The sequence below is a fragment of the Rhinolophus sinicus genome, linkage group LG04, assembly GCF_036562045.2.
Source record: "Rhinolophus sinicus isolate RSC01 linkage group LG04, ASM3656204v1, whole genome shotgun sequence".
Taxonomy (NCBI): Eukaryota; Metazoa; Chordata; class Mammalia; order Chiroptera; family Rhinolophidae; genus Rhinolophus; species Rhinolophus sinicus.
In genome coordinates this window covers 180,139,363-180,163,728 of record NC_133754.1, presented here as the reverse complement: position 1 = coordinate 180,163,728, position 24,366 = coordinate 180,139,363, and the positions used below count along the sequence as shown (strand labels likewise).

At 39.2% G+C, this 24,366-nt stretch overlaps 1 protein-coding gene across 4 annotated transcripts in view; it reads left to right on the top strand.

Moving 5' to 3' along the window:
• GOLGA1 (golgin A1) overlaps positions 1-24,366 on the top strand; it is a 42,632-nt gene that overhangs the window by 2,626 nt on the left and 15,640 nt on the right. For all 4 annotated transcript variants that reach the window (XR_002137096.2, XR_002137095.2, XM_019728551.2 and 1 more), the window contains exons 3-13: positions 73-369; positions 4,784-4,874; positions 6,837-6,911; positions 7,835-7,932; positions 9,333-9,365; positions 11,498-11,626; positions 11,939-12,108; positions 12,554-12,665; positions 19,352-19,477; positions 21,254-21,349; positions 23,868-23,963. Coding sequence is in view for 2 of the 4 variants with exons in the window: in XM_019728551.2 (XP_019584110.2) it covers positions 235-369; positions 4,784-4,874; positions 6,837-6,911; positions 7,835-7,932; positions 9,333-9,365; positions 11,498-11,626; positions 11,939-12,108; positions 12,554-12,665; positions 19,352-19,477; positions 21,254-21,349; positions 23,868-23,963 (1,161 nt within the window). In the remaining 2 variants the exon portion in view is untranslated. The remainder of the gene's footprint in view (positions 1-72; positions 370-4,783; positions 4,875-6,836; positions 6,912-7,834; positions 7,933-9,332; positions 9,366-11,497; positions 11,627-11,938; positions 12,109-12,553; positions 12,666-19,351; positions 19,478-21,253; positions 21,350-23,867; positions 23,964-24,366) is intronic.

The following is a 24,366-nucleotide window of genomic DNA, read 5'->3' as shown; positions in this document are numbered from 1 at the left end:
AAAATTATGAAATGTAATTTTGAAACCTGAAGCTTAGCCTAGCAACTCAGCTCTCTTTCATCTAATTTACAGATACTGTGTTGCCATAGGTCCTTGGCCTACATTTAAGGGGGAATGCAGCTAGCTTGGATGTCTGAAGCTTTTTAGGCACCTCTCGGAATTCCTGGTTGCTGGCCTAAGGACCACTGTGGTGATTCAAGAGTGGTCATCAGTGCAGGATAGCCACACAGCAAAATGTTTGCAAAATTAAAGAAGAAAATTGCAGAAGAGACTGCTGTCTCCCAGAAGCCAGGAGGTGCTACCAGGATCCCACGGTCGGTGAGCAAGGAATCGGTTGCCTCTATGGGAGCCGACTCAGGAGATGACTTTGTAAGTATCTTCATGAGTTTTTAATGTTTGCTACTGTCTTAATATATTTTTAAAACAATAGTTCAGGGAATCCTTCCAATAAGTGTTTTCTTTTAAGATTGCAGGATTATTTATAGTTTATCTGTGATGCTTCTTATTCTGAGGTGCTTTTCCATATTCTCTGCATTGTCCTCTTGTACGTGGTCTTCGTGGACTCTTTTTCCGTCTATGTACCTTTTCATTTTACATTTCATTTCTCAAAATACTTCAGCCTGTTGTCTCTGCATATGTACATACTTTAATTGTTGCTTGACAAGGTCTCCCTGAGTTGGCGGTGTGCCAGAGTGCACTCTTTTACTAGGAAAGTTGATGGAAAGATGGCACTGATGACTGCAGTATGTCCCTTATTTGTAAAGAAGCTGTGGTTGGAAAGATTTCTAAAAATGAGGATGCTGCTGTGTTATGTTAGGTAAATGTCATGCCTTAGGATTAAAGTACGTCTTTGGCATATGACAGGATCCTCTTAAAGTCAGATAACTTTTTTAAAAAGGTTTGTAATTCTTGATATATGTAAAAGAATGTATATAATGTAAATGTAAAGTATAAAAGTGAATGCTTGTTAACCTGCACCTATCCAAAAAGAACTAGAACATTATCAATCCTGTTAAAGCCACTTGTATGGTCCTTTCCAAAACCCTTTCCCCCTCCCTCCTCTCAAATAACCACTATCCTAAATGTTGTGTTTATCATTCCCTTGCTTTTTAAAATACCCTACCAGGAATGTATATATTCATAAACTTGAATATATGTATATATTCAAAAAATGTGTTGTTTAATGTTGCTAAGTTTTGGACTTTATAAAAATAGTATACTATAGTCTTCTTGGACTTCCTTTTTTTTTTTGAAACTCAACATGTTTCTAAAATGCATCTGTTTTACACGAAGCTGTGGGTCATTTATTTTTACTGCTGTATAAGATTCCATCATTTGAAAAGGCCACAGTTTATCTCTGTTTATCCCTGGTGATAGACACTTGAGTTGTTTCCATGGTCAGATGAGTTTTCCTTCTCCTTTCTTATGCTACTTGAATGGATCAGATTACATGGCAGAAGCTATCAGGTTATTGGGGTGGAACAATAAGATTGCCAGATCTAAATTATCATTGGCATCTATATTTAACAGGAAATATGAATACACATTTGATCACCAGGCTGACGGAGATAGTTTTAATGCAGAGTTCTGTGGCAGAAGTACCTGCCTTCCCTTCGTGCTGACATGCTAAATGAGTACTCTCACCTCAGATGTATTCCAGATATACAGATTTGTCTGAATTCAGGAAATGCTTTGCTCTGAGACTTCTAAAGTAACCTATTTGAATTTACCATATCCTCACTCCCTGTCTTCAGACCCTTGTATCACACTGCGTGTATTTCTCCAACCAGATGTTTTTTTCCTCTGGTATCTCAAATTCTAAAATCAACAAAACTGAATTCATTAACTCCATTTTCACATGTGCACTTTCATCCTCCAAAATCACCAACAGGAAATCTTGGAGGCATTTTGGACTCTTCCCTCCTTCACTTTTTGATGTCCAATCAACAAGTATTTGGCTTCCATCTCCTAAATATCTCAAACTTGCTTCTCCATTCCATTTACTAGTAGTTCATTTCCTTCCATTTTATTCTAGGCTGTCTTTGTTTCTTGGACAAATGTGACCCCTAGTAACTCCCAAAGCAGATCGGTTCAGGTCTCTCCAATGCTTACAACTCCTCAGTGGCTTCCCCATCATGTTCAGGAGAAAGTGCAAACTCATTAGTATAGTATAATGGTAAACTCTCATGGTTTTATCACAGCTTCCCTATCCAGCCTCTTCTCACTCTACTTTCCTACACCCTGTGCTCCAGCCATATTGCACTTACTGCGCTTTCTAGAATGGACAACATTCCTTCGTGCTTACAAATGTTTGCATATGCTCTTTCCTCTCTCTGGAATATCGCCTATTTTCTCCTTTCACTTTGGTGTCCTCTGACATACTCTTGTGCTTCCTGCAAGACTGGGCTCACATTGCTTCCAGGAAGCCCCCTTGACCTTTTATCCCTCTTAGCTGAATATGGTTCCTGGTCTCCTTCTTACCTCTATAAGAGTACCTATTACACTGCATTGTTGTTGATGATTTGCTTATTTGTCTCTCCCACTAAAACTGGAAGTTTTATGAGACGCAGTAGAGTTTAGCACTTGGGAACTCAGGTCAGGTTATGGAGTCAGACCTGTATTTGCTTCCCTGCTCCATCGTTATTGTGTGACTTTAGGCAAATTCCTTCACTTTTTATGCCTTAGTTTCTACACCTGAAAAACAGGGATCGGAACGGTACCTGTCTTTATTAAAGTATGTGTGTTAGGGGATCCCATTGTTCACCCCAAGGTTTGATTATTCATGAGGAGGACTCACAGGACTCAGCATATAGTTCTACTCTCTGCTATCATTTATTATGGTGAAAGGATCCAAAGCATAATCCACAAAGGGAAGAGGTGTATGGGGCAAAGCCTGGAGGAAACCAGGCACGAGCTTCCAAGAGTCTTCTCCCAGTGGAGTTACATAGGACACACTTAACTCTCCCAGCAAAGATTTGTGACAACACAGGTAAAATGTCCACCAGAGAAGCTCGTTAGAGATTCAGTCCCCAGGGATTTTATTGGGAGGTAGTCAGGTAGGCACCTCTGCCTAGAGTTTATCAACACTCCAGACTCTCAGAAGGAAAGGTGTTCAGCATAAACCATATTTTCTTGTACAATCAGTGTAGGTACAGTGAGCCATTTTTATCAGGAATAGTGGGAACCCTTGCAAAAATCTAAGTTCCCATCGGCCAGCCAAGGGCTAACCTTACAGGCAGGCCTTGCTAAGGACAGCAGTCTCAGGCCTATGATGTTAAGTCTTCTTCTGCAAAATATGAAAAACATTTTGTAGTATAGTGCCTGGCTCTTAACAAGTATTTCATAATTAGTGGTCGCTGCAGTTGCTGCTGTTTTAGGAAAGGACTCTTTGTTTTACCACTATTTCCAGTGCTTAGCACAATGCTGAGAATAGGCTGTCTCACTAACAGTAATAATCATAGCTTCTACTAATAATACACGACATGTATTAAAACTAATTATGTGCCAGGCTCTGTTTTAGGGACTTGACAAGTACTGATTTATTTAGTCCTCATCACAGTTCTGTGAAGTAGACATACCTGTTATAATAGTTTACATATGAGAAAACCGATGCACAGACAAGTTGGCTAACTGGCCCAAGTTGTTATACTTTGTAAGTGGTGAAGATGGGACTTTAGCCTGGGCCTTCCCCCTCCAGAGACTCCCTCTTAATTATACACTATACAGAGTCTCAGGAAATGTTGGATGGGCAGGTGGCTAGACAGGTAAGTGAATATTTAAAGTGAATTGTTCAATTACCTTTAAAGACATTTTGAGAATAAAATAGGGAAACATGACTAGATATTAGCTACTATTATTTTTAATTTTGTTAGGTGTGATAATAGTATTGTGGTTACAAAGGAAAATGTCCTTTTATTTTAGAAATGTTTTTCAAAGTACTTAGGCTGAAATGTCATGATGTCTGTTATTTAAAGTACTTTGGTAAAATAAAAACTGATGAAGCAAATATAGGAAAATAATAGCAATTGTTAAAATAGGTAGAGAATGTTCATTAAACCATTCTCCCTACTCTTCTGTATTTTAAAAAAATTTATAATCAAAGGGAAAAAGATAAAGCAAGTTATTTAGGAGCAGTAGTAAGCAGTATCCAAAGTAATAAAAGTGCCCATATGTTTTAAGACAATGTAGATTGTTGGGGAAAGTTGATGTCCCGTTAATATCTTGATTTATTGAATGTGTATTATCTGCTAAGCTTTTTGATGCGTTTTAGAGCTTTAGATTGACCTCCCTTTGTTTTATAGATGAAGATAGCGAAACTATCAATGTCAGTGATTGTGTTTCTTAATCACAGACCAGCCTTTGATCCCTTACTAAAGAAACTTCTCTTTCTCCCAGGGCATTACCTTTGGAAAAATAAAGTGGTTTCCTTTTTTGTCACTGAAAACATATTTTTTGTATTACGTACTTGGTACATAATTATGGTATAATCATAATGGATTCCAATAGCATGTGTATACACACACACACACACACACACACACACACACACACTTTATCTGTTTAGCGTCTTGTATCTCCTTCACATTATAGATGGAGCTAGTGTTGCTTCTACTTTACAGTAGAGAAGCTAGGCCCCAGGTGAGTTAAGAAGCTTTTCAGAGATTACAATTAAAGTGTAACCAAATCTAAAATAACAGTGGTTGCTTTCTGGTTCAGTATTGTGGTCTCACACTATTGAAAACCCATGTATGAATACCACCTCTTCTTGTGTCTATCTCAACAGGCTTCTGATGGAAGCAGCTCCAGAGAAGATCTTTCCTCTCAGCTTTTGAGAAGGAATGAGCAGATACGGAAACTAGAGGCCAGACTTTCTGGTATGTCTAAGAACTCATACAAAGCAAACACAGGACATTTGCCTTGCTTGACCCACTCTCCCTGTAAAATAGCCTTATAGTTATTTTGACATTTTTTGATCTTCGTAGTCAAAAAGGTGTGATTTGTACCCCTTTTGTTCCTTTCTTTTGTTAGTGTACTAAATAGTGTACATTCAAAATTGAGTTTTAAGATTTAAAAAAAACACCAACTTATGTTTTCCTGCTCCTGCGGTTTCTAGCCATGGGTATAAAAGGATTAAAAGTATATGCAGAATAGAAATGACTGTCTTTTAGCCATTAGCATCGCTTGCTTTCAGGTGCAGAGGGGTATGGGGTACCGTTTACAGGGAATGGCCACTGGATGTTAGGCCCTGCAGCACTACAGGGCTTTGGTGCTATGTCGCCACTTGCTACAGCTACACATCACCTATGTTAAGTGTCATTCTGGCCTTTGGGCCACTTTTCAGGAATATTTCTAACTTCAACACCTATGTATTATAGAAGCGGTAACTCATTATGTCTTTTGTATGCACTTTGCAATTTATAGACCTCCCATTATATCCTTTGCCTGAGCAGGGCATGTTTGTTAATGAGTTGTGAGTTCTTATCTTGGTTTCTGCCAGTAGATATATTTTGAAAGCTTCATCCTGTGAAGTGGTCAGTGGCGCTTGTGTTTTTGTCCCTTGGCTTTATGCCCATTTTATTGGAGTGAAAGCAGTAAACTACAAAATTCACCAAATCATATGTGAAATATCTGTGTTTGTACAGTTACCAAAGGTCCATAGTATAGCTCACAGCTACTAAGTAGTTCATTATCTCATTTTGTCCTTACTATGGCCATATTAGGCTTAGTGAGGTTACGGTCACACAGGTAGTAGGTGGTAGAGCTGGGATCCAAATTCAGATTTGCTTGATGCTAGAATCTATACTTTTAAATTACCATCTGCTTTGAATTTAATTGTTACCATCTTGTTACCCCTACCGTGAAAAATGTCAGTAGCAAGTGAAATAACTTTACATTTGTTTAATGCTGTGGAGGAAGCTACAAAATAATACGTACCCTCCCGAGAACAGACAGAAGAATAGTTTGGGCTTGACTTATGTTAGAGAAGAAGAGACAGGGACGAGAACTGACATTTATTGAGCCCACTTAGGTTCTGGGTATTTTCCTGTAGGTTAGGATGAATAACAACAATAGTAGCAGCTACCTTTTATTGAGCAGTGCGTGCCAGGAGCTTAAGGCATATAAAACCTTAGTTTATTATTTAATACATCCTTTGAGGAAGGTACAATTAATATCACTTGATAAATGAAGAAACTAATACTTAGGATCAATAATTTGCTTAAGGACTGACAGAGTTAGGATTTGAACTAAAGCCTGTCTACTTTCCACTGTACCATACTATCTTTGGCACTCAGGTAATTCTGACTTTGACCTGAGATGGCAACTCAGTTTCTGTGTAGAAAGGAAGCTGACTTTTCTAGAGCAGAAAGTACTTTCACTGTATAGACAGTACTGTGGTAAGGTATTTGCTATTGCCCTAACCACTGTTACTCAGTGGGATGGACTGTAAGTGAGCTATTTAGTGAGTCCCCTTTGATCCAGCCTGCTAAACCTGGAAGGGGAAGTGAAAACTGAGATTTGAAATTAAGTAGTAAGATAATACTGGTTTTCATCACAGGGCATTTCTGATGACCAGACCAGGCCCAATTCTTGGTCTTTATCAAGGCTAAATGAATCTGCCTATTTGTATTCACCATTTACACCGTGAAGAGTTTGTACTGTACCTGTTTGCCTGTGTTGTTCATTGTTAACGGGAGGCTGTCTGCCTAGCTTTCCTTAACAGGAAAGGTTTTCAGGCTGAGAAAATCATCATCATTTTCACTCATATTTTTGTTTAATTAACTTCCTTTCCTGATGTTTGTCCATTCCTGGTATGTGCGTCATCGTCCTCACCCAAGACTATGCTGAACAGGTCCGAAACTTGCAGAAGATAAAAGAGAAGCTTGAAATTGCATTAGAAAAACACCAGGATTGTACGTATTTTTTTTCCTGTTTTTTTCAATCTTTTTAGGGTTTAGTTTTTTAAAATGAAACAGTAGTGTATGATTAAGTTTGTCCTTTGTCATAGTGCAAATCTTTATTTTACATGTAGTATACAGTATGTCTTAATCAGGTTGATATAACTTTTGTTTGATATTTAGTAGCATACAATTTGTGTTTATGTTGACTTATGGGCATGCTTCTTAGAAGGTTGTTGTGTGTAGCGGCTTCTTTCTATCCAACTGACCATTTTATTGGCTGCCCTTAGATTTTAGTAAAACTTAGTGCCTGGCCCTTGGGCCTAGATTAGGAGACTTCGATTCTCGTCATAGCTTCATCGCTGCTATGTTCAGTAACGGGGGGAAATCTCTGTCATCGCTCCTCCAACAATAGAGCATTTTGTTTAGTCCCCCCAAATTATACGTTCTCCTTTGGGTTCCATTGAAGAAAGATACTAACAGAAGTAGACGTTTATTTTCTGTTGATATACTAACATTTTTTTAAAGGAAAACAAAGTGAAGGAAAGGGTTTTTTGTGTGTGTTGCTTTGTTTTGATACTTGTTTTTAATTCTGGTAAGTGGGAAAGCCATCACTTAACAACAGCATTGTTGTTTTCTGGCAATTTACCTAACTCAGAGTTCTGTCATTCCTTTGAGCATCTCCTAAATGTATATATTTGACTATTACAAAAAACAAAAACAACAGGAAACAAAGAAATAAGAAACTGTGGTCTATTACTAAGGCCAAAAGATTCTGGGAAAGTCGAGATGGATCAGATTTTTCCCAGTCTCATAATTCACTTATGTGACCTTAGTCTTTTTTGTTAGGTAACAAATTGTAAAGTAATCACATGGGCTATTTGTCATGCTGTTTCTGAAATATTTCCATGTCTCAAATAGAGCCTCTTTGTTAACAGCTTCCATGCGGAAATTTCAAGAGCAGAATGAGACATTCCAAGCCAACAGAGCCAAAATGGCAGAAGGACTGGCTTTGGCATTAGCCAGAAAGGACCAGGTATTTAATATGTGACACTGCCCAAGACTGGTGGAAAGATTTCACTTACTGACATGATTTCAAAAACCATGACATTAACCTGGTAGAAAATATTTACAATCTAGGAGGAAAGGAATGCTATATAAGTTCTTTGAGATTTCAGTTGGCCTCAGGGTGGGAAATTATCAAGAAAATTTATAGTTATAATCATGAAATGTGTCCAGAATGTGAGGGTATCATTCTACAACTATGTAGCTTTGTAAAATGGAGAAGGGAAATATTGTATCCATAATCTGGTAGCACACCCCACAGTAAGGGAAAAGGTCTCTGTCCTGTAAAAACCTGACTCAAAACCTACACCCAAAACACTTGTCTTTTATAGTGGAGAAGATGCTATCTCGCTAGCATCATACATGATGACATAGTTGTCAAAAGCTCTATTCTCCAATTTCTTCAATTCCAGCCAGCTAGGTAGGAGGGAACTCCTATGATCTCATTAGAACCATGCACTGAAAATGCTGAATGAATGACAATAAGAAATGAAAAGAATGCTATTATGTGTTATCACAATAAAGTATATTTTGTTTAATGGCATGTTAAACTTAAGATAAGCATCAAGGTGTTATTACGATAATTCTGGCTTATTAAGACAGGGTCACTTTATGATATTATGTTGCATTTAAGAAAATCTGTAATTTACCTACAGTAGGTGGGGTGGTTGGTTGGTTGGTTTTTTAGTGTATAGTTGTCATCTAGGACATTACTAGCCAGAAAAAGATCATTCACCAATACTTAGTGGGTAGCTATGGTATGAGTGTATGTAAATGAAGAAGTAATCTAAAATTGGTGGATTTGGACTGTAGGCACTTGAGATGTGGCCTTTTGTACCGTTGGATATTTTTTCCCCTATTGTATGATTTGTGTGTAAGGGGCATAATCCCTTTAACTTATACCAGATGGCATAAAACATATTGGTAAAATCAAGATAAGAAGCAAAGTAATTATTAGGGGCTGCTGAAGACCCTCCCTTTCAGTAAATTAATTTCTAAACATCAACTGAAGAGTCACCAACTTGGCTGGTCCCAGATACCCACTCCCAAGAAATTATAAGAGTAATCATGGAAAAACACTCAGGAATAAGCTGAAAAGCTGTATCAGAACAGCAGAAATAGCTTTGGGTGCTCTGCTCAGTAAAAATCTTCAGGCTTATGTTGGTGTTCTAGAATTTTATACTAAGTTCATTTTCTTCCTTTAGGACTCTTGGCTTTTAAAATATTGAGCTAACTTTATGGGGTTTTTTTATTTGCTATTTTGTTTGGTTGATGGGTTGCTTTGGGGGTGGGGGTAGGTTGTTTTGTTTTCTGAAAATCTCGATATTACTGATACTCTTCCCTGGAAACTGTACTTTTTTGTTGTTTTAGGAATGGTCAGAAAAAATGGATCATCTTGAAAAGGTTAGTTCATCTGTATTTTTGTTTTGTTATGAATGTTGGCCTCTTTGGTGGGGCTTGGAAAATGGTTTCTCCAGTGTACTGATTGCTATACCACCTCTTGGAAGCAGGGTACTGGATAATCAAACACTGACTTGAAAAGCTCTTGTCCTCCCCTTTGTTGGTGGGTATGCCCTCCCACTATACGTGGACATATGTGCTTTTCACCCCTCTCCTACCTTTGTCTGCGTACCTGAACACTGATAGGCCCTGCGTCAGGAGGGCTCCATTGCCTGCTGGCTTCTGATTGAGTTTCACCAGTGGGGAACATGAAAAAAAAACTCTGTGTGGAAGAAGAGTGTGTTCAGGGTGTTTATTCCCCCAGCCTTCTCCATATGGGATCCCTTCAGGTAGTGGTATCCATGGCCAAAGGTCACAGCTTTATCCTCTTGACATAGTTTCTCTCTCTGCGTTTCTTGACATAGTTTATCCTCTTGACATAGTTTCTCTCTCTTTGGTTTATCCTCTTGACATAGTTTCTCTCTCTGCGTTTCTTGTAACCTCTTCATCTCTTTGCCCCTTCATGCCCAACTGTTACTAGCACTGTTACTTTTCTCTTTTGGGTTTTCTTACCCTGCCCCAGAACTTTGAAAAGTCCTTTTTTTAAACTCTTCTCAAAATACCTAATTCGAGTCTGCCATCTGTTTCCTGGTAGGGCCCTGATTGACACTCTGGTAACATTAGGAAGATTTTTGAGGAGGCCTTGGGGAAACAGGGCATTTCTCCAGACTCAGCATTAAGGAGATAAGAGAACCTCCTGGCTAGACTCAGATGAGGAAAATTGATTATTCTAGCACCATAGCTTGTCTAACCCTGAATAGGTGCCTAATGTAATGTATTCCTGGCTCCCAGACATGAACAGGAAGATGACATTTCAAACCTACAATTAGAAACATATTTGAATTTAAAATAATCAGTAGTCAACGCCTTCAGGCCAAATTATATGCAGCAACCTCATTCATTCCTTGTTTTCATTGAGTACTCTTCATGGTAGAAAAATTATTTGTTAGATTGATATATTCAGTTGCAAAATATATTTACTGTTGATTTTATTAAACAGTTGAGTTTTATTTTTGCTCCATTCTTGAGATAAAACGCCAAGTTAAACCAGCAACTTTCTTTGTGTGTTCTGCAGAAATCTGATTATTAAATCACAATTCTTTAACACGTTTATAAAAGAAAAAATTATAGAAAAGTCAGTCTGTCGCCCGAAGAAGCATGTGTCTAAAAAAAGGCTCCCAACATGGTGTTAATAGTGGTCTTTTTAAATATGGTGTATGAGTCATATTAAAGTTTTCTTACACTCTTGCGATTATAGTAGTTGAAATTCTCATTGGACTATTTTTTTATCTTTTAAAATTATGTTAAAGGGGGATCCATATAGGACTGAACTAAATAAAACCTACTTTAGCTCACTAAGGAGATTGTTCACTTTCCCCCTCACCCTTCAAAGGAGTGTTGGGAAATATTTTAGACCAGGAAAGAGTAATGACACACCTATATAGGTCTTTGAAGCCACTGTGGTTTTTGGAAATGTTATTTTTAGACTTTTTAAATTTCTTCTCATTCAAGAATTGGAAATTGCAACAGCAGGGTTTGTTCTTATGAGAATCCACCTCGGGAAGCTAAGTAAATTGTAACCTGCTGACACCAGTCATGTCTACTTTTTGTTGACTTGCTACCTGAACTTGTTAACTGAACTCAGTTCTATTATACTTAAGCACATCTAATTTTTTAAGGGCATTCAGTCATACTCCAGTTATTCGTGTTTAGCCAGTTGAGTCTGTCACTGAGAATAGACATGTAAAATGTTTATCTGGAATTGCTAATCAAACTTAAGACTTTAAAGTGTTAAGTAATTGTTGCTCTTATTCCCCTTCTTCACAACTATCATTTAAAACACATTTATTTTTAACTTAAAGAATTTGTAGATAATACCATATTGGTCATATTACTGTACAGCTTCCTGTTATCAGTGTATTATTGTCTACTGGCAACAGATTTCCTTAAGATTTTTCTTTATTAAGAATTCGGCTTACATAATATGATTTCTAATGCCTTAGTTGCCTGAGTTGATGTCATCTTCTTCCAAATAGGAAAAAAGATTTCTGACAGCTCAATTACAGGAAATGAAGAACCAGAGTCTGAATCTTTTCCAAAGACGAGATGAAATGGATGAATTAGAGGGGTTCCAGCAGCAGGAACTAAGTAAAGTAAAGCACATGGTGCGCATTTTTGTTTTAGTAGCTAAATGCTGAATAGGTTATTAACTATTCTGAGTTGCTAGTCTTCACTCTGTAAGTGCTGATAAACATGTCTCAGTAGTCTTTGATATTAATCATATTCATATGTTTTTCAGTTTATTAAAGTGGAAGAGTTCTGTTTGAAATCTGTTTCTTTTTCTTTTATTTCTGTTTAACTACTGGGCCACTTAAAAGCTCACAAAAATGTTATAAAAGTTTCTCTTATTGGTCCATAGTTTTTTTTAAATTACGTTTCTTAGTATTGGCTCAATGAAACTTTATCTTTATTATCAGCTTTTAAAAAAAGAAGAAAGTCTGGGGAAAATGGAGCAAGAGTTGGAGGCACGAATCAGAGAACTCAGTCACACCCAGGAGGAGTTGATAACTTCCAATCAGATGTCATCAGACTTAAGGCAGAAGCTAGAAGAATTGCAGAGACACTACTCAGCGCTGGAAGAACAGAGGTTCTTGCTTGGTCTGTGGGGCCCCTGAGAAGCCGTGTTCGTGTAACCCTGGCTATGGCCCGCCCCACTTTTCCCCATTGCTTATTGCAGCACTTTCCATCTCAGCTCTGACAAAGGCTTCTGGGCTTGTCCTTACCTGCCTAGGGCTCAGGACGCCCCCACACCCTTCACCTGCCTAAGCTCAGAACCCCTCCAACCCCACTGAGCAATTCATTGTTTTAGTATCTGAGCCAAAGGCAGATCAGGATTTCTTGCTTAAACCTGGGTGGAGTTTTTCTCTTTGGGCTTCTGCTTCAGAGAGCCAAGGAGTCTTCTCCAATGATAACCTTCACTTGACTAATGTCTGCAGCCCTGACATGCAAAGAACCATCTGTATTTTTCCTGTGGAAGACTGTCTTAGATGAGATATCCAAATTTGTTCATTGTCTGCTTTCTTCCAATGAAGAGATCATATGACAGCTTCAAAAACAGGTGCAGAAAATAAGATCACAGCCCTGGAGCAAAAGGAACAAGAGCTCCAAGCATTTATTCAGCAGCTTTCCATTGATCTGCAGAAGGTAAGTAAGCAGAGTGCTAGGAGTGGACCCAGGTTCCTAGGATTCATGAATGGGGTGAGAACTAATTCTCTTAGAAATTTCCGCCTCAGGAGGGCTACTGAAACTTGTTTCTCATGCAGTCACATTGCCCCAGTTCCTGGTCTAGCCAGGCTGCATTCAGATGGAAGTGTCCATGCAGCTGAACAAGGGTTGCTTAAAAGAAGAGATCACTATTGTACTGATGGGAATTCTCAAAGCACACCATTTGATCTCAAATGTATGTTAAAATACTACATGATGGACCCTGAGCATAAGAAAACGTAACAATCGTGGTTGATGTGGCCCACGTTGTACCTTTGACATACCTGGCTCTAATCTGATTTATTCAAAAGCACAAAAATTCACCATTGCAATTCACTTTTTTATTTGGCCACGTACATTTGTTGGCCTCCTGGGCATGTGCTAAATTCTTAGAATATAATGAAAAATATTATTGACTGTAGTGTTTTTCAGTGGTTTGTTTCTTATCACCATTTTGATCCGAGCAATTTGTATTCTGTGATTGTCCTTTGCACTGCAGGACATTTAGCTTTCCTGGAGGTACCATGAACCCTACCCTCATCCCTTCAGAATAACTAATCTCAAGTGCAAGGAAGGCTTATAGCATCATTACAGGACAGTAAGATTTGTGTAAATGGAAGTCTGTATACCCATTCCAGCTAAGTTATTAGCATACTTCAGATACCTAAATGGAAACTAAGAGAGGTTATATACCGTATTCAAAGTTATACAGTGATAGCACTGGATTCTAACCCAGGTCTTACTCCAAAACTCATGCTTGTTCTACAGAGCTTTTTGTCTCATAACAAGGAGCACTCAGTAAATAGATCTGACACAAATAAATGACTGTGATACAAGGTCGCTACCCTCAACAAACCGAAAATCTAGACACATACAGTATTTTCTTTCAGAGGCCCTTACAATTTCGTTATGGAACTCAAATCTCCTGTGACCACAAGAAAAAAAATTCACAAGTCAACAATTCCCAAAAAGAGTTTTCAAATTCAAAAGGTATGCCATACGGAGAGTGCATTTCCAGCATAGGAGTTAAGGAACTCTTCCTGGGGGAACTGGAATTTCAAGGATGGTAAGGACAGCAGGAGGGAGGGAAGGCAGAAGGTACAGAATACATTTGGGGGTGGGGCTGCAGGGAACAACAGACACAAATTTTGGGATTTGAGGGACCCTTTGATGTCAATTAGAACCATCCCTCCATTTTATAATTGGAAAAATTGTCCACTCTGGGTATACCAAGTTCCCTCATTCATTCTAAAAATATGATTTGAGCTTTCCTATGTTTTAGAAATACCATGGTGAACAAAACAGATACCGCCCTTGCCTTTGTGGAACTTATAGTCTAGAGAGGAAATCAGACGTTAATCGATAATCACATAAATATGGAAGTACAAACTGTTTTATATGTGCTGTGAAGGAAAACTAACGGAAGCTGTGAGATCCTGTAAGAGGGCATCAGATCTGATCTAGCCTTGGAGTCTCTGATCACCTCCAGGAAGTAGCACTTGCGATACCTGCTGAGGCTGCAGGGAAAGGGATGATGGTAAAGAATTTCAAGCTGGGGAAACAAAGAATAGAAACTCTGAGGCAATAAAAGGATTAGCACATGCAAGGACCTGGAAGAAGGAACTGGAAGGGTAGCACACAAAGTAAGAGAGAAGAATGGATCTCTGGCTCTTAGGAGGGAACATTGAAAGGATTTCCAGTTAGGAAGCTCTTGGGGTTGTCCAGGCATAAGATGGTGGCTTTGGCAAGAGTGGTGGGAAAGATAAGGGGGGAGTAGACAAATTTAAGGAATAGTGAGGGGACTGAGCCATTTGCTAATGGAATGGATATAGGAAGTGAACAAGAGAAAGGGAGGTGTAATGGATGATTTCTGGGTTCCTGGCTTAACTCAGTGGCTGGTACTGCCAATCACCAGGCTAAGGGGGTGCTGGTGGAAGGGCAGTTTTATTAGGAAGATCAGGAGTTTGCAGTCCATTTTTTGTTGTTGTTCTTTTTTATGTTGAATAGATATAAAATATTCGTAAAATATAAGGAAGGCAGAGAGTATAAGGCAGTGAGCCCCCATGTAGCTAACTGCCAAACTGCCAGGTTAAGAAAAAGAACGGTGTGTTCATCGTTGATTTTCCCATGTGCCCTTCACTATCGCATCTCTTTTTACTTTGTTAGTAAGCACTACCCAGAAATTTTTCCAGTTCCTTGCGTTGCTTTATAATTTCATCATATTTTATCCCTAAACAGTATCTTTCATTTCTCATGCTTGTCAACATTATGTAAATGAAATCATGCTGTAGGTTTTCTTCAAAAACTAGCTTTTTGTGCTCAACATTGTATTCCTGAAAAGCATTCACATGGACACATGCAGCTGTCATTTATTCTTTTCTAAACTGTACAGTATGGAGACACTAGAATGTATTTATCCATTCCATTGATAGTGGGCATTAGAGTTTTTCTGGCCTTTTCCTTTTGCAAATAAGGCTGCTATGAACTTCCATCTACCTGTGCAAGAGTTATTCTAGGGTAAATTTAGACGTGAAAAGTTTGAGTCAAAAGATAGGTACTTTTCAATTTCATTAGGTAACGCCCAGTTTTTTCCCATAGTATCTGTAGTAATTTTTACACACTCTCAACATCAGTGTATAGGAGTTTGGGTTCTGCTTTCTTACCAACATGACATATTGTCATACTTTTAATTTTTGCCAATCTGATAAGTATGAAATATTATCTCACCATGAATTTAATTTGCTTTCCCCAAATCACTAATGAAGTTGAGCATCTTGTTCTGTGTTTATCAGTCATTTATGCTGTTCTGTGAAGTGCTGGTTCACATCTTTTGCCTATTTTCGATGACATTTTCTGTCTTTTTCTCATTAATTACAAGAATTCTTTATATATGTCCTGGCTACCATACTCCTTTGTCAGTTACATGGGTTGCAGATGTCTTCTCTCTGTTTTGGGCTTGTCTTCACACTATTTATGGTGTCTCTGATGAACATATGCTCTTATTTTTAGTGCAGTTGAATTTATTATTTTCCATGAAGCTTATGCTTTTGTCCTTTTAAAGAAATCTTTCCTTACTCAGGATCATAACATTATTCTCCTGTTATTATCCAAAAGTTATACAGTTTTTGCCTTTTATGTTCAAGTCTTTAATATGCCTAAAATGAGATTTGGATGTGGGAAAGGGATCTGTATCCTATTTGTTTAAATTGTTTTGGTACCATTTATTGACAAATCTGTTCTAACTGATCTGCAATGCCAGCTTTGTCACAATTCAGTTTTCCATGCTTATGTGGAACCACACCTGGGCTTTGGGGGTATGCTTCTGCAGGCACAATACGATGCATTCGTTGCCTTACTGACCGTGGTATTAGGGTAAGTCCTGGTGTCTGATAAGACAAGTCTCCTCACCTGGTTCTTTTTCAGGAGTATCTTGAATAGTCTTGGCCTGTTGATCCTCCACAGAGCAGCTTGGCAAGCTCAAAAAACCTGTTGAGATGGTAATTGGAATTGCATTGAATCTGTAGATGCATTTGGGGAGCATTGATTGTTTTATGATGTGAGTTTTCTTATCCAAAAACATGGTCTCTCTCTCTCCAGATATTCAGTGTTGCTATTTTTTTTTAATGACTCAATAAGGGTCTTTTCTCCATAAAAGTTTATCTGTTGTTAAATTTATTCCTACGTGCTTTTTTTTTTTTACACCAATTCTTAATTGTGTCATTTTAAAAATTACTTTTTGTATTTGTTGTTGGCATATAACATACTATTATTTTTATATACTGGTTTTTGGGGGGGTTTTTGCACAATTTAACTCCTTATTAAGCTATAGGGTCTTAGAGTTTTTTAAATAATAATCATATCATCTGAATAATGACAGTTTTTGTTTCTTTTTTTCTAATTCTATACCTTTTTTTTTCTTTATTCTGTTGGGTTGTTTTCTTATTGTTGAGTTTTAAGAATTTCTTTTATATTTTGGACAACAGTCCCTTATCAAATGTGTCTTTTGCAAATATTTTCTCCTAGTCTGTAGCTTGTCTTCTCATTCTCTTAGCATCATCTTATGCAGAGCAGACATTTCTAATTTTGATGAAATGCAGGTTATCAATTATTTGTTTCACGGATCGTGTCTTTGGTGTTATGTTTAACAAGTCATTATCATACTCAAGGTAATCTAGGTTTTCTCCTATGGTGTCTTTGCAGAATTTCAGTTTTTAGTTTTACATTTAGGTCTATGGTCCATTTTGAGTTAAAATTTATGAGATGTGTAAAGTCTGTATCTAGATTCATTTTTTTTTGCACATGGATTCATTATTTTTGCACATGGATGGCTAGTTGTTACAGCACCATTTGTTGAAGAAGCTATCTTTGCTCTATTGTATTGCCTTTGCTCCTTTATCAAAGGAGAATTGCCTCTATTTAGGGGATCTGTTTCTGCGCTCTCTATTCAATCCCATTGATCTATTTGTCTGTTCTTTTGCCAGCGCCACATTGTCTTGATTACTGTAACTTTATAGTAAGTCTTGAAGTTGGATAGCATCAATCCTTTGACTTTGTTCTTCTCCTTCATTATTGTGTTGGCTATTCTGGGTGCTTCTTCATATAAACTTCAGAATCAGTTTGTCGATATCCATAAACTACTTGCTGGGATTTTTATTGGGATTGCATTAAATCTATAGAGCAAGTTGGGAGGGACTGACATCTTGACGTATTGAGTCTTCCTATCCATAAGCAAGGATATCTTTCCATTTATTTATTTTTTTAATTTCATTTATCAAAGTTTTGTAGTTTTCCTCATATGGATATTGAACATATTTTGTTAGATTTATACCTACTCATTTCATTTTTGAGGGTCTTAATGTAAATTGATGGTAGTGGTGGGTTGGGCCTTAATTTCAAATTCCATTTGTTGATTGTTGGTATATAGGAAAGCAACTGACTTTTGTATATTAACCTTGTGCCCTGCAACCTTGCTGTAATTACTTATTAGGTCTGGGAGATTTTTGTCAGCTCATTTGGATTTTCTACATAGACGATCATCTCATCTGCAGACAAAGACAGCTTTTATGCTTTCCTTTTATTTCTTTTTCTTGGCTTATTGCATTTCTATATACCTTTTATTTCCTTTTCTTGCCTTATTGCATTAGCAAGGACTTCTAGTACAACATTGAAAAGGAATGGTAAGAAGGGACATCCTTGCCTTGTACCTGATCTTAGTGTAAAAGCTTTTGAGTTTTCTCACCATTAAGTGTGATGTCAGCTGTAACACATTAGGTGCTGAGGGCCTGAAGTAAAGCCACCAGAGTGGAGAGGAGGACTCCATGTGGGATGTGGTACACAAGGCGACTACATGGAAATTGACTGATTCTTCTTCTGTCCCTAACTCTGCCTGACAGTGACTTGTATAAGATTAGTTGGTTCTTTTGGTTTTCACTGAAAAGGGTCGCCTATATCTTTCAAGTTCAGGTTGATGTGTTGTAGAACAAGTACAGGCTTTGATCCAGAAAACCTGGGTTTGAATCCTTAATCTATCACTAAGGTGTGTGATAGATTTGGGGGCTAGATAGATACCTTTGGACTAGACCCTCAACTTCAGTTTCATTGTAAATGAACGTGGTGAAGGGTGGTTGTAAGGACTAGAGAAAACGGGAAGTGCTTACACATACTCTGCAAACTATAGCTGCTGTTGCTGCTATACCATGGGATTATAATTATTGCTATCACTATTATTAATATTATTAGTAAGAGACCCACAAAAGTGGGTCAACATGGCCAAAACTTTGTTTTTCCTTCCTGTCAAACTCCCTCTCCCGTCTGTGTTCCCTGCCTTGCATAATGTTACCATTTATCCCATCCCAACCGACCACTACCATCATAGCTAAAGACATAGACTCAAGTCAATAAGTGAGCAGCTGTGGGTTTGGGGCTAAGGTATGAGGTGCACAGCAGCTCTGTTGTCCCTGTGCTGTGAGCCAGAGTGTATACCATCACTTGTTTTACAAGACCAGTGCTTTAACCCCTGAGCTATAGAGCCACCATCATTTGTTTTAAAAGTTCTCTGTTCAGCGTTAAGGCAGCTACATTGTCACTGTTACTGCTTCATCCAGCCCACATTTCCGGTTCCAAGAGCATTGTTCCAAAGGTCATTGTAGGGCTAGCTGACAGTTTCTTGAGTGAGGTTACCTCTGCTGGATTTGGGCATCTAGGGTAAAGACATAGATCCTGTTGGACTGGATGAATAGGATTAAACACATGCTTAATGAGAGTGGGAGGAGAAGCATTCCTTTGGTTCGTCACAATCCAGTCTAGTTGTTTTAGAGAGGAGGAGCCTCTTCCCAGGGTTCTGGCTCGATTCCACAGAGGTAATAGCATGGTTCCTTCCCACATTGTCAGTTGCTTAAATTAGGGCAAGCATTTTCTTCTTGCTGTACTAGGTCTGAACTAGATGTCTCAGTGCTAGATTCTAATTTTTTATCTTCTGTGTCCCATTTTCAGGGAAGATTTCCTGGCTGCATGTTCTTCTAGGATGCAGTTGAGAACAATGTCAGGCAAACACGATGATCCTAGAGGAGACAGGAAGGGAGGGAGAGACAGTTTTTAGTGTAATGTAATCTCTGCTTTCCCTGCAGCTCACTGCTGAAACTGAAGAGAAAGAAAAACTCATCACAAATTTGCAAGAGAAAGTCGCATCCTTAGAGAAGAGACTGGAACAGAACTTATCAGGAGAAGAACATGTGCAGGAACTCCTGAGAGAGGTAACGAGCTCTCTTTGGGCCAATCAGTGCTGCGAAGGCAGCTTGGAGAAGGAGATCTCATAAAATCCTAGAGTTTCAGAGCCAGAGAGGCTGCAAAAAGCGTGGTGAGAAGAGCACTCCCTCAGACTTCTGATTGTCCTGCTTACAACTGAAACAGCCTCCTGTCGCCTGTATGTGACATGTTTTCCTCAGGGAAAGGGAAAGCCTTGTTCAGAGATGCGTATGAACGAATGGCATCCTGGTCACCAATGAACCCCACCTGGTGATTTACTTCACTGGGGCTGTCTTGTCTTGCTGCTCTGTTCTCCTCCGACCTTTTCCACTTTGAATTGGCCAAGGAAAATAGTTACCATCTGCCTTTGGCTTGAGCAAGAATTGCCTTGGGCAGCAAGTGCAGTCTCCTTTGCTGAGGGAGGCTATTGAGCAGACTGACCTTTCGCCCAGTGGTATTGCTGGACTTGCTTTCTCATCAGGTCTGAGCTCATTGTCTGCCCACATTTTGTTGTTCCTCCTCTTGGTAAACCAATGATTGGCCTCAGTGTGACAAAGGTGACAAAGCCAAGGCCTTGGTTGGGCCTGGATTAGATCCTCACTGTCGTTAGCTAGTTTCAACTAAATATCTCTGTCTCCACTGCCGCTGTTATACTTTACGGCTTCCAGAAACTCTAGCCTAGTCCATATTAGAAGTCTCCAGACTGGCCTACCCAGCATCAGTCTGTCCTCCTTCGCCCTCTGACACCTCCACACTCACTGCCAAGCTAATCTTCCTAAACTTAAAGATCTTCTACAAATCCCCTACAATCTGCCATGAGTATAATGTGGGCTCTACGGTATTAATTGATTTCTAGAACCAGACTACCTAGGTTGTATCTCACCTCTTCTTTTACTAGTTTGTGACTTAGAGCAAGTTATGTAGTCTCTGTGTTTATTTTTTCCTCTGTAAAATAGGGTTAATAATTGTGTCAAATGCATATAATTGTTATTAGGATTAAATGAGTTACGATATGTGAAATACTTAGAATGACGCCTAGCACCTAGTAGGGTCTCAGTATATTTCCACTATTAATAACACACAGATTATTATTGTGCATCAACATTATTACAAAGTTTAGTGTGCATTGGAGTTACTTGGGGAGTTTGTTTAAAGTACATACGAACTCTAGCCCTACCCTCAGAAATTCTGATTTCAATAGGCCTGGAGTAAGGCCTCAAGTTGAACAACCACTCCCCCAAGTAAGTTGTAATGCCAGTGTTTAGACAACCCCTCTTCAAAAAATATTGCCTATGGAATTAAATTCAGGCTTCTTTCTGCAGCGTAAAAAGCGCATGATCTGGTCCTTTTACCTGACTTTCTAGTCTTGTTGACCTGACCCCACTATCACTTTAGCTTTTGGCAAGTTGTAGCTCCCCGATGTCCCAGGCTGTTTAACACCTTCACTGGGCATCCCTCTGCCTGTGTGCTCCCCTTGCCCCTGGCCACCTATTGATTATGAAGCCTCTCACGTGCCTGAGGCCGTATCTCCTGCTTTTGCTCCTTCTTTCTGGGCACCACTGCACTGTATTATATAATTTTTTTGTTAGTCTTTTGTCCTAGCCTCAAGGTAAAAGGACTGTGTCAAACTTACCTGTGAATCCTTTATGATCGGTCATTTTAACTAGCTGTCTTTTTAATGTATTTGTGTCCCTTAAGCCTTACGCAAATCATAGTATGCTGTAGATGCCAGTAAATATTTATTCAATGGAGAAATGACTATTTTCTTTTCTTTCAATTTACAGAAAACAGTTGCTGAGCAGAATTTGGAGGATACCAGACAGCAGCTCTTGGCAGCCAGAAGCAGCCAGGCCAAGGCCACGGACATCCTGGAAACTCGGGTACTGACCTCACTCCCAGTGACAGCGACGTCTGGGTGGTAACCTGCTTGGATGGCATGGTTGTGGCCCAGGGTCCTTGCGTCAGAGGTTTTCTTTCAAAGGGAGTACTTTTTAGATCTTATTATCTAGGGTTGGATTATTCATTTTCTTCATCCTTGCCATATCACCATCATTTTTCTACACAAAGTTGTCCTCTTGTTTGTTATTCCCTTTTATCCCCATTCCTCTTCCTCCCATAGGAAACCATTCTAACGTGGTTAATAGAGATCCTTCCATTGTAGGGTTATCCTAAAATAGATGGCATTGTTTTGTGTGTGTGTGTATTATGTAAATGATACAGGTGTGCATGTGTCTTCCCTGTTACTCTCCACCGCTCCATCTTCTGTGTCTACTTCATTGTACTTACCTGCCCTCCTTTGCAGTTATCTACTAGATGGTAGATATCCTGGTTGCCTTCTTCCTGTCACCACAGATGACTTTGCAGCTAACCTCCTTGTCACTGTCGCCTTGAGGAGGAGAGAGATGCCTAGGACCTAACAGGCCTAAATAGGACGCAGATGTTCTCAGCAGGGCTGCACCTGGCCCTACTCCCCCAGCATGCACGAGGGTTCCCGTATCCGGCATTTCCCAGCCTTTCATCTTGTGGCCAGTTTAATGAATGTGAAGCCGTGGAAGGAGCAAAGGATCTCTGTGGGCCGCTTTAACAGCAGCACTCATCCCGTTCCTGAGGGCTCTACCCCTATGACCTACGCACCTTCTAAAGGCCCTATATTCTGTTACCATCACATCAGGCATTAGGGTTTCTATGAATTTGGGGGGCAACACAGACTTGCAGACCGTAGCAGATTTAGCTCATTTGAAAAATCTTATTTTCTGATAAATATATTTTAAGGTTTTTTTTCTCTAAATACAACTTTGTTTTATTATAATTCCATTCTATTTCTGAATATCCGTTTTTTTATTGTGGTAAAATATACATAACATAAAATTTACCATTTTAATCGTTTCTAGGTGTACAATTCTGTGGCATTAAATACATTCACGTTGTTGTGCAACCATCACCACCATCTATCTTCAGAACTTTTTTATCTTCTCAGACTGAAATTCTGTATCCATTGAAACAATGACTCCCCATCCTCTCCTCCCCCCAGCCCCTAGCAATGGCCATTCTACTTTCTTTCTCTATACCTCGCATTAGTGGAATCATGCACTATTTCGTCCTTTTGTGACTGGCTTATTTCACTTAGCATAATGTCCTCAAGGTTTATCCATGTTGTAGCATGTGTCAGGATTTTGTTCCATTGTATATATATACCACGTTTTGTTTATCCTTTCATTTGTTGATGGACATTTGGGTTGTTTCTACCTTTTGGCTATTGTGAATAATGCTGCTTGAATATTAATGTGGCACAATGAACATGGTTTTGTGTGAGTTCACACTTTCATTTCTCTTAGGTGTATACCTAGGAGTGGAATGCCAGGTCATACGGTAACTCTGTGCTTCCCCTTTTTGAGGATCTGAAATCTTTCTGGAGTTTTACTTCTAACTGGGACTTGGGTAGATATTTTCTGAACCCAGAAGTTTAAAAATTTAGGTTTCAGTCCTTACTCTACCACTAATAAAATTGATGGTCATGGACAAGTAACAGTACCGGTCTCCTCTATGGAAGCACTCCCACTGTTCTGATGGGGTTGTTTTAGTTAAATCATGTGATGTGAATGTATCTGAAGAACCATGAGACCTAAAAACATCCTCTGTCATTGGGTACCTACCTGTCCTTGACAAAGCTGCAACCTTCTTTGTGCTTATGTCTTAATAATAAAGTTCCCCAAGGGCAGACCTTATTCCACAAACAAGAGGACTTTATCGGAGAAAATGGCAAAAATAGCTTGAGTCAGATAAAAATGCCTGACTGGAGAGTCACGTCTAGCTAAGTGCTGGACAATATGTTGTCATCTTGTCCCCTGGGCCAGCTTCGTGTCCTAGTGCAGGGCTAGGTACATAGCCAGACTTGGTCGATATTTGTGGAATGAAGGAAACCAGTTTGTGTCATAGCAGTAATCCTACCTCTGGGAATCTATCCTAAGGAAGTGGTTCAAACAAGGTCAAAAACTTTTGCATAGTGATGTTAATTGCTGTGTTATTTTTGATGGGAAAACGGAAAACAACTTAAATGCCAGCACATTAGGCAGTGGTGCAATAAATTCTGAAACATTCTTTGAGAAAATCTAAGGTCTGAAGACTACATGGAAACACAGAAGGAAACTTGAGTGAGGAAGAAAAATACAAAATTTTGTTAGAATTGTATACAAAGTTATTTTTAAAAAGTCATAGAAATAGGCTGGAAGAAAATCCATTAGAATGATAGTGTTTTATAATGGTAGACTTATGGACATCTTTTTCTAATTTAAAATTTTCTGTAATGTACCTGATTCATGATTTAAATGGGTTTTTAAAGCCCTTTGTTTTTACTTTTCGGCTTCTATGGAAAGAAAGAATGCTTCTGTTTCCCCACAGGTGAAAGAGCTAGAGCAGAACCTGCGTGCCTCTGAGGAGAAGCTGCGGCAGAGCAATGAGGTGGTGACAGCTCAGGAAGCTCAGATTCAGGCGCTTGTAAGTGCTGTTTGTGGATCTGTGTTCTAGGCTCCTGAGGCTTTCCCTCTGTGCCTTCGGAGATGTGCAAACTCACTCCCAACTTCTGGAATGTGACCTGGACCTGACTTCAGATACTGTTGCTGTGCTGGCTGTGAGCAGCTGCGGGTAGAGGGGTTAGGACCTGCAGGAGGGTCTGAGTTACCCAGGGATGTAGTGACGGGCCGATTCCCACCTGCCAGCTGGCCGCAGGGCCCAGCCTCATTGAGGGACTGTTAGAGGTGACAGCTCCACTGGCAGTCAAACCTCAGCTTGCACCCGGCTGTGGGGAGAAGATGGCAATGGCTTGGCCAGTCATCACAGCCTCAAGAGGGGTGTTGAGTGAGAAACCAGAGAAATCGAAATGGCATTCCTTGCATGTTTG